Source organism: Anneissia japonica, unplaced genomic scaffold, assembly GCF_011630105.1.
Source record: "Anneissia japonica isolate Jap-2015-1 unplaced genomic scaffold, ASM1163010v1 scaffold288146_len111460_cov146, whole genome shotgun sequence".
NCBI lineage: Eukaryota > Metazoa > Echinodermata > Crinoidea > Comatulida > Comatulidae > Anneissia > Anneissia japonica.
Window position 1 is genome coordinate 81,920 of NW_022694221.1, and position 10,785 is coordinate 92,704.

Here is a 10,785-nt window from a genome sequence, read left to right on the forward strand (position 1 = left end):
ATAATAATTAATGTCGAAATATTGAATCCCAACACGATGGCGTGTATTTCAATACTTGGAGTATGTATTATACTTTCTTATCTGAAATTAATCAGTGGACCTTTCGGTTTTTGAAACGTACAGTATATAATAATTACGATTATTATACATAGGTCTACATAATGCAAGATTAATTAGTTATATTCCAAAATACAATATTAATGTTTCAGATTCATATAGGCCCCTATTTCGTTTTATCATTTGAAACAAACGAAGTTCGTTATTATGTAATCATATTTTGATAATCAAACCAAGTGAAATGGAATTTACTATTTTGTGTGTGTGGTTAATCTATTGCTATATAGGCCTAGTTAAGATTCATATATTTCGTCGGAAATATACTGTACAGTATATTTGAAACTGTACGAATGTACATCATTATGCATTCATATATGTTAATAATCAAACAAAATTTTATATATTTTGTATTACAATAATGCTACCGTATAGTCGATATAATCATTGAAGAATAATGTTGATAATTTTAATATACAGCCAGTGTATTTTACTGCATTTATCTTAATATCATTGGAGCTTACAATATTATTGATGCTTTATGTTTCGTTGAATAAACACATTTTTAATTAATTTGAATGATGTAAATTGTAATAATTTTATTTTTATTAACTTTCAATTTATTTGATATTGTCTTTCCATATTGTAGATATTGTAGAAATCTTAAAATACTCTATACAGTATAATATGATAATACAGTAATAATAATCTTTCTCTACAACCAAGCACTTTAAGTTAACTGTAAACGCCCTTCATTGAAAAAAATAACAATAGAGTACACATTTCCGTGGTGACGTTATTTACCGTCTTGCGTTCGAGGACAAAACATGCATATTTTGACGGACGTGCATGCAAAGCAAATTCACCAACTGATTACAGATTTAACAAACAATATTACTAATATATTACTACTAAATACAATGGTCTAAACGGTACAGTATTATTAGAAATAAAAAGAAACTACACATTTTCATTAGTAATCGTTATTTTTAGTATTAGGTTCCCGTGTACCACCAGTAGAAGTAAAAACAAACAACACATTTTTATTAGTAATCGTTATTTTTATTATAAGGTTCCTGTGTACCACCAGTAGAAGTAAAAACAAGCAACACATTTTTATTAGTAATCGTTATTTTTATTATAAGGTTCCTGTGTACCACCAGTAGAAGTAAAAACAAACAACTCATTTTCATTAGTAATCGTTATTTTTATTATTAGGTTCCCGTGTACCACCAGTAGAAGTAAAAACAAACAACACATTTTCATTAGTAATCGTTATTTTTATTATAAGGTTCCCGTGTACCACCAGTAGAAGTACAAGTGTACGGCCGAACCGGTCCTACACCACAACGATCACAAAACTCACGCTTCACACTATACTGTATGTATTATCTACGCTATATAGTCGCTCGATCGTCGGGACGATTTTTCGATCAGCTGCTCGCCAAAAATTAATTGACAGACTTGTCTTGAACAGGGACGTATCCAGGGGAAGCCGTGGGAGCCGCGGCTCCACCCCCCCCCCCCTTTGTACACAGTGTTAAAATTTTAAAGCTTATTCTTGAGCCAATACAAATTCTTTCCTGGGATCACTCAAAGTGAATACTTCTAAACATGTCAATATGCATTAGTACACGTTATATATAGGCCTAATAAAACGAGTAGTGCCAAAAGTGCGAGCCAATGTGCGAGTCATGCGAGCCATGCGAGTCCGCGAGCCATACACTTATTTTTTTTTCAGGTTATCCAGTTTTGCAAACACGTAGGCCTAGCCTATTCTTTGGCCTAGTAGATAAATAAATAACACTTTGCCTGTGTAGTCCAGTCATGCGCAGTACATATACTTTTGGACTTGGTTACTTTTTCGAATCAGTGCAGTGCCGATTGATGTTGTTAAAATACAAATATACAGATACATACGTAATTTTTATATTTATTTGTATATTTATATATATTTGTATATTTATATATATATATATTTATTTGTATATTCATTTATTTATATATATGTATATATTTATTATATATTTAATTATATATTTATTTTTATATACTTATTTGTATATTATATTTATATATATATATGTAAGAAAGGGGGGATATTATGTCTCCACCTAATGTGCTGTTATAGTGGTTCGGATAACGAATGACAGACTGTACACAACTGTTCCAGGTTGACACAATGATAGTTTATTATTGCAGATGAGATCAACACTTTATCATGTGAGCGTATTTGCTCAAAGCCAGTATATCAATTCAGTAGATGAGTGATATTGAAATGAGTTCACGTAGGATAGTAGCGTACTGTACTGCGTAATGCGGTGCGTGGCGTCGGTCACACTATACTGTAGTAGCTAAGTGGTAGTAGTGTATGGTAATGTGTGTGTGTTCATTTATCACTGTAATAAACCAGAAACAATAAAATAGTAATACACAATATAACATAGTAATAAAAGGCATAATAAATAGGCCTAGCATATGAATCTTTAACTTAATAGCATATGAAATAGTAACAGTATGTGTTAGATCTTCCCTTGCTAGCGCGCCCTCTCTGTTCACACTTCTTTTTATCCTTTGGGTGACTGACCTCTTGACACGCACAGATCGTCGTTGTAGCAAGCTGCGTGCAGAACGCCGCAAGATTTGTCGCCTGGATGGAAGATGTCCAAGCCACGTTTATCAGTATACGGTTAAAAACCGAAAGTAAGGTATGCCAGCAGTCTAATGATAGTGCTGGAAATGTACATGTTATAAGTAAAGAAACAGTTTCTCATGATATCGAGGTTTCTCATAGTGTTAATGATAACATTATTGTAAATAGTGGTAATTTGATCTCTGATCCTTCAGAGAGTGGTTCATCTGTAAATGATAATGTGGTACCAGTTAATGTAAACCCTGATGTATCAGGACTTGAGGCCACACCTAGTACTAGCTCTCGGTTAAGTGATTTCAATGAAATCAAGCTAGCTCTTGAATTGCCGAAGCCAGAATTTATGAAGTTTAATGGTAACCCATTAGAATACTTTTCATTTATTACGAATTTTGAAACAGTGATTGAAAGTAAATTAAGTTGTAATGCAACCCGTTTACAACACCTTAAGACAATGTGCCAAGGCAAAGCGCGTTCCCATATAGAATGCTGCGACCTGCTAGGCGCTGACGGTTACAATGAAGCGAAAAAGATCTTGCGTACTCAGTTTGGTCAGCCTTTTATGATTCTTAGTGCTCTCATGCGCGAGCTTACTGATAGGCGTCCAATTAAAGCCAATGATTCCAATGGTTTGTGGAACCTTATAGCCTGTATGAAAAAATGCTATGTTACACTAACAAAACTTGGTTATACCCACAATCTTGATAGCACCAGTAATTTGCTCAAGGTACAAGACTTGCTACCCCACCACTTGCAAACATCATGGGCCAAGAATGCACATAGCATTATATCCAAAGATGAAAGAGAGCCCAAGTTCAGTGATTTGCTAGATTTTCTTGTTTTACATGCTGAGGTGTCATCCACAATGTTTGGCCTAAATCTAGGCAAATTTAAAGGCAGTGAAAGACAAGGACAAAAGCCACCACATGTTAAAACCAACAACATCAGCACAGAGAAGGTAACCAAACAAATGAAGTGCTTTATATGTAATGGTGACCACCAAGTGTACACGTGCAAAGGATTTCTTGATGCAGACTATAAGAAACGGATCGAACTCGCTGCTGCGAAGAGGCTATGCTTCCGATGCCTGCTAACAGGTCATGTCATTTCAAGATGCAGAAGGAACTGGAAATGTCGTTGCGGATCAGATAAGCACCACAGCCTTTTGCACCCACCTGAACAAGACCACATCAACACACGAGCCATTTCTAGTGGGACTAAAGTATTTATGCGAGTTTTACCAGTCACTGTCACTTCTAGTAATGGTCGACAGGTAAGTACATTTGCACTGTTAGATGATGGTTCCGACACCAGTCTTTGTTCGGAAGATCTTATGCATAGGTTAGAAGTAAGAGGAGAGCGACATACATTTACTTCTTCAACCATTAATGGCGTTAAGAAATGTGAAGGATGGTCCTTTAGTCTCTCCATTAAAGGTAAGTACGAAACTGACGAGTTTAATTTAGATCTTCTTTCAGTTAAAGATATCCCAGCCTCAGTAGAAAGTCGACCATCTTCAAAGGAGATTAGTAAGTGGGAACATCTGCGTTCCATACCATGGGAAGATTACCCACATCATCAGGATGTCGAGCTATTGATTGCTGCAGATCACCCTAAGGCATTCTGGGTAGAGGACAGACGTCAATGTAAGGAAAATGACCCTTACGCCGTTAAAACACCTCTTGGTTGGTCAATTATGGGACCAGGAGCGCAAAGAAGCAGTGGTGAGTGCCATCTCAACAGAGTTCAAGTAAGTAATAGGCAACTTTTGGACGAAGTGCAACGATCATGGGCCGTAGAAACGAGTGGTCTGGTTGACGTACAAGATTCTGTAGAGGATGCAAGAGCAAGAAGTATCATGAACTCTACTATTACCAAAGTCGATGGCCACTACGAAATGGGACTGTTGTGGAAGCATGACGATCATCATCTGCCGAACAACAAACCGATGGCTGAGTCTAGACTCGCCTCTCTCAAGAAAAGACTTCTCGCAGATGTAGAGCTTAAAGCTAAGTACACTGCAGTAATTGAAAGTTACATAGATGACGGCTATGCCGAGCCTGTCCAAAATGAAGGCCAGCCTGGAAACGTATGGTATTTACCGCATCACCCAGTTGTACACCCTCACAAGACGAAGGTAAGAGTTGTTTATGACTGTGCAGCTAAATCATCTGGTACATCACTTAATGATAACCTTCTAAAAGGTCCCGATCTTATGAATGACTTGCTTGGTGTGCTTTTACGCTTCAGGGAAGGTAAGATAGCTGTCGTTGCCGACATTAAATCTATGTTCCACCAAGTGCGAATGAGAGAAGCTGATAGAGATGTCCTTCGGTTTCTCTGGTGGGAAAGTGGTAACTTAGATCAGCCATATAAAGAGTACCGAATGTGCGTGCACCTGTTTGGTGCCACCTCTTCTCCCTGTTGCTCAGGTAAGGCATTGAAACAGACCGCCGATGACTGTGAAGCCCTTAACAATGATGACATAGGTAAGAAGGCGATAGAAACTATCAGAAGCAGCTTCTATGTCGATGATTGCCTTGCCTCGGCTAGCAACACTCAAACAGCTATCGATTTAGTAAAGAAGTTGACAGATATCACAAGTCATGGTGGCTTCCAGCTAACCAAATGGTTGAGCAATGACAGAGAAGTATTAGCATCTGTAGATGAAGATGAGAGATCGCCATCATTGTCACTATCGTTAGACGAATTACCAACTGAAAGAACATTAGGCGTTTCTTGGAATTCCGAAAACGACCAGTTCACTTTTCAGTTGACTCCAAAGGAAAAACCTGTGACTAGGAGAGGCTTGCTTTCTGTAACCAGTTCGGTTTTTGACCCCCTAGGAATTGCATCTCCATTTGTGCTTATAGCAAGGTCCCTCTTACAGAATGTGTGTCGCAGAGACGCTGACTGGGACAAGCCACTGACTGAAGCCGAGCAAAGAGAATGGCGGAATTGGTTGGATCATATTCCAGTGCTTTCAAATGTAAGTATACCGAGATGGCTAAAGATTGACATAGCAACTGGACTACAGTTACACGTCTTCTGTGACGCGTCCGAAAAAGGGTACGCTGCAGTTGCCTACCTTCGGGTGATTTTAGGTGATGGCTCGACATCTGTTGAATTTGTCTTAGGGAAGTCCCGGGTAATATTTTTAAAGGTACTATTACAGAACATCATGTAAATTGGTCTGTTAGTTAATTGTCAAAATAGAATAATTTTCCTGGTCCATAGGCCATTGGAATGCCTCACGTGAGCCCTTCGTCGCCCCCCTGGCCTCCGCCTCATTTGCTTGCTTCGCTTGCAACCTGACCACTTTAATTTCTGTGGCTACAGCCCTGTTTGAGCTGTCAATGTACGGTTGTATTTCTGTCTCTTATACACATCTAGATGTGTATAAGAGACAGGCACCCACCTGAACAAGACCACATCAACACACGAGCCATTTCTAGTGGGACTAAAGTATTTATGCGAGTTTTACCAGTCACTGTCACTTCTAGTAATGGTCGACAGGTAAGTACATTTGCACTGTTGGATGATGGTTCCGACACCAGTCTTTGTTCGGAAGATCTTATGCATAGGTTAGAAGTAAGAGGAGAGCGACATACATTTACTTCTTCAACCATTAATGGCGTTAAGAAATGTGAAGATGGTCCTTTAGTCTCTCCATTAAAGGTAAGTACGAAACTGACGAGTTTAATTTAGATCTTCTTTCAGTTAAAGATATCCCAGCCTCAGTAGAAAGTCGACCATCTTCAAAGGAGATTAGTAAGTGGGAACATCTGCGTTCCATACCATGGGAAGATTACCCACATCATCAGGATGTCGAGCTATTGATTGCTGCAGATCACCCTAAGGCATTCTGGGTAGAGGACAGACGTCAAGGTAAGGAAAATGACCCTTACGCCGTTAAAACACCTCTTGGTTGGTCAATTATGGGACCAGGAGCGCAAAGAAGCAGTGGTGAGTGCCATCTCAACAGAGTTCAAGTAAGTAATAGGCAACTTTTGGACGAAGTGCAACGATCATGGGCCGTAGAAACGAGTGGTCTGGTTGACGTACAAGATTCTGTAGAGGATGCAAGAGCAAGAAGTATTATAAACTCTACTATTACCAAAGTCGATGGCCACTACGAAATGGGACTGTTGTGGAAGCATGACGATCATCATCTGCCGAACAACAAACCGATGGCTGAGTCTAGACTCGCCTCTCTCAAGAAAAGACTTCTCGCAGATGTAGAGCTTAAAGCTAAGTACACTGCAGTAATTGAAAGTTACATAGATGACGGCTATGCCGAGCCTGTCCAAAATGAATGCCAGCCTGGAAACGTATGGTATTTACCGCATCACCCAGTTGTACACCCTCACAAGACGAAGGTAAGAGTTGTTTATGACTGTGCAGCTAAATCATCTGGTACATCACTTAATGATAACCTTCTAAAAGGTCCCGATCTTATGAACGACTTGCTTGGTGTGCTTTTACGCTTCAGGGAAGGTAAGATAGCTGTCGTTGCCGACATTAAATCTATGTTCCACCAAGTGCGAATGAGAGAAGCTGATAGAGATGTCCTTCGGTTTCTCTGGTGGGAAAGTGGTAACATAGATCAGCCATATAAAGAGTACCGAATGCGCGTGCACCTGTTTGGTGCCACCTCTTCTCCCTGTTGCTCAGGTAAGGCATTGAAACAGACCGCCGATGACTGTGAAGCCCTTAACAATGATGACATAGGTAAGAAGGCGATACAAACTATCAGAAGCAGCTTCTATGTCGATGATTGCCTTGCCTCAGCTAGCAACACTCAAACAGCTATCGATTTAGTAAAGAAGTTGACAGATATCACAAGTCATGGTGGCTTCCAGCTAACCAAATGGTTGAGCAATGACAGAGAAGTATTAGCATCTGTAGATGAAGATGAGAGATCGCCATCATTGTCACTATCGTTAGACGAATTACCAACTGAAAGAACATTAGGCGTTTCTTGGAATTCCGAAAACGACCAGTTCACTTTTCAGTTGACTCCAAAGGAAAAACCTGTGACTAGGAGAGGCTTGCTTTCTGTAACCAGTTCGGTTTTTGACCCCCTAGGAATTGCATCTCCATTTGTGCTTATAGCAAGGTCCCTCTTACAGAATGTGTGTCGCAGAGACGCTGACTGGGACAAGCCACTGACTGAAGCCGAGCAAAGAGAATGGCGGAATTGGTTGGATCATATTCCAGTGCTTTCAAATGTAAGTATACCGAGATGGCTAAAGATTGACATAGCAACTGGACTACAGTTACACGTCTTCTGTGACGCGTCCGAAAAAGGGTACGCTGCAGTTGCCTACCTTCGGGTGATTTTAGGTGATGGCTCGACATCTGTTGAATTTGTCTTAGGGAAGTCCCGGGTAAGCCCGTCGAAGCCAGTCACCATTCCTAGGCTTTAGTTAATGGCTGCTGTTCTAGCAGTCACTTTAGATAACACCGTTAGGAAAGAAGCAAATTACAGCCTACCGGAAACAGTGTTTTGGAGCGATTCAATGATCGTTCTAGGCTACTTGAACAATGAAAGTAAACGGTTCAAGACGTTTGTCGCCAACAGGGTAAGTAAAATCCTAAGTACCTCATCTAAATATCAATGGAGACATGTACCAACCGAGCTGAACCCAGCGGATGATGGTTCTAGGGGTACATACAACTTAAGTAAGTGGACTACAGGCCCTAATTTCCTTAAGCAGGGTGAAGCCTCTTGGCCAGCGATGAAAATGTTTGAGTGCAGTCCATCAGACGTTGAGGTTAAAAAAGACGTTATGGTAGCCCAAGCCTCAGTATTTCACGAAATCAGTGAGAACAACATTGTTACAAGCCTGGCAAGTAAGTATTCAAGCTGGACGAAACTTCTGAGAGTTACAGCTTGGAGTCTAAGGTTCACACAAAACCTGAAAGCGAAGATGAACAATCAGCAGAAAACTACAGGTAGTCTTAGTGTATGCGAACTGAAGGAAAGTGAGTCACTTTTACTCGCAAATGAGCAAAGACGTTTTCTTAGCCATTGGAAGTCCGATAAAGGTATGCGACAGCTAAACGTGGTTCTCATGGGGAATTTGCTGAGAGTTGGAGGCAGACTAGAGAATGCTCAAATGGACTTTGAGTCTAAGCACCCTATAGTGCTATCAGGTAAGAGTAGCGTTACTAAATTAATAATAAGACATCATCATGCTTTGGTAGGACACAGTGGTGTAGCCACTACACTCACAGCAATTCGCAATAGGTTTCATATAGTCAAAGGTAAGTGCGTTGTTAAAGGTGTTATTAGAGACTGTGTAACCTGCAAGAAGCTCAACGCAAGACCTGCTGAACAAATCATGGCACCCTTACCTGCAGAAAGAGTTGTAGCTGATCAACCGCCTTTCACCAACACTGGAGTAGACTACTTCGGACCTATTGAAGTAAGAGAAAGAAGGTCTACCGTAAAAAGGTACGGTTGTATTTTTACATGTCTCTCGTCGAGAGCAGTTCACCTGGAAGTTGCTGAATCGCTTGAAGCAGATGCGTTTATAAACGCATTCAGGCGTTTTGTAGCAAGACGTGGTCAACCATTAAAGATGTTTAGCGACAACGGGACAAATTTTGTAGCTGGCGAGAGAGAACTTAGGGAAGCTCTTGACAATATGAATAATAGTGTAGTAGAAGATGCTCTACACACTAGAGGATGTGAATGGCACTTTAACCCACCTGCAGCCAGCCATTTTGGCGGGGTATGGGAGAGACTGATACGGTCAGTAAGGAAAGTATTACATGGTGTTCTAAGGCAACAAACATTGACAACAGAGGTACTTCATACTCTTTTAACCGAGGTAGAATCAATCCTCAATTCGAGGCCGTTAACTGATCTGTCTCTAGATCAAAATCATGATCCTTTAACGCCTAATCACTTACTCCTTCTGAGGAGTGGCCCCAGTGCCCCGGTAGGTAAGCTAGAATCTTTTGGCAGAAGACGTTGGCTTCAGGTGCAATATCTTGCATCACTTTTCTGGAGTCTATGGAAACGGGAGTACCTTCCTCTGTTGCAAAAAAGACACAAGTGGACCACCCCGAGACAGAACGTTGCTGTCGACGATATCGTTCTGTTAGTAGATGAGATGCTTCCGAGAGGAAAATGGCCAATGGGAAAAGTTCTATCGGTCAAACGCAGCAATGATGACAGAGTCCGCAGTGTAGATGTAAAGGTGACGGGAGGAGTTCTGAAGCGACCAGTTTCAAAGCTGTGTATTGTCCACAGAGGTTTAATCCATAAAGATGATAAGTGTTAAGCAATGCCAATTTTAGTAGCTAATGTACATTATATTGTAACTTGTGATTTTTTGAATAAAGTGTCCTGAAACTAACTGTGTCAAGTCTCAGTTATTTCAGCGTGGGGGAGTGTTAGATCTTCCCTCGCTAGCGCGCCCTCTCTGTTCACACTTCTTCTTATCCTTTGGGTGACTGACCTCTTGACAAGCACAGATCGTCGTTGTAGCAAGCTGCGTGCAGAACGCCGCAAGATTTGTCGCCAAATTTCTGGTTTTTATGTAAAACCATGCAGTGCAGGTGCATTGTGAAAAGGTGCAGTTTGTAACTGGTACGTTTGTTAGTATTTCTATTGTTAAGCCATGTTGTATTTATTAGTAGTTTTTAAGAGAAAAAGACAATTTTAGTTGAACGAATCTGATATGCATATTGTATTACATGACGAATCTTAGCCTAGGCCTATTGTGGCCATGCTACGATACTGTTTTTCAATGTCATTGTGTAACATTTTAATAAGATTAACTAAGAATGAAGTACAGTAGAATTCTTGGAATTCTGGTTCGATTTACAGTACAATATATATGCGTTATGCAATTCTTTTACATTTTATAGTTAATTTTCTGTATTCATTGAGAACACATATCACAGGGAAACCGTTCATAGTTCCCGCTGACGCTCGCTTATCAAGTGAGTCACGAATATTAAATGAGATGCATTGTACACGAGCTGATAGTTAACAGCCTTTCTTTGTTCTGAAACAACTTTCGCCAGTGTTGTTTATCTGATGGCCTTGTATTGCCACATGTGAC

General features: G+C 40.1%; 2 protein-coding genes across 2 annotated transcripts; both read left to right on the top strand.

The window, feature by feature from the left end:
* The first annotated feature begins 2,708 nt into the window (after nt 1-2,708).
* LOC117100973 lies at nt 2,709-8,158 on the top strand. The gene is made up of 2 exons (XM_033240808.1): nt 2,709-5,823; nt 8,066-8,158. The coding sequence occupies exons 1-2, from the start codon at nt 2,709-2,711 to the stop codon at nt 8,131-8,133; spliced, it is 3,183 nt and encodes a 1,060-aa protein (XP_033096699.1). The 3' UTR covers nt 8,134-8,158.
* LOC117100976 lies at nt 8,137-9,999 on the top strand. Its single transcript, XM_033240811.1, has one exon. It carries the CDS (start codon nt 8,137-8,139, stop codon nt 9,997-9,999), a length of 1,863 nt encoding a protein of 620 aa, XP_033096702.1.
* Nucleotides 10,000-10,785: the final 786 nt, after the last annotated feature.

What these genes read in the sequence shown, in the direction of transcription:
- LOC117100976 (XM_033240811.1), top strand. Translation starts at nt 8,137, where the DNA reads ATGGCTGCTGTTCTAGCAGTCACTTTAGATAACACCGTTAGGAAAGAA.
- LOC117100973 (XM_033240808.1), top strand. Translation starts at nt 2,709, where the DNA reads ATGGAAGATGTCCAAGCCACGTTTATCAGTATACGGTTAAAAACCGAA. An exon ending in TTTAGGTGATGGCTCGACAT is followed by an intron (nt 5,824 to 8,065) that starts CTGTTGAATTTG and finishes ATGGCTCGACAT; the next exon opens with CTGTTGAATTTGTCTTAGGG.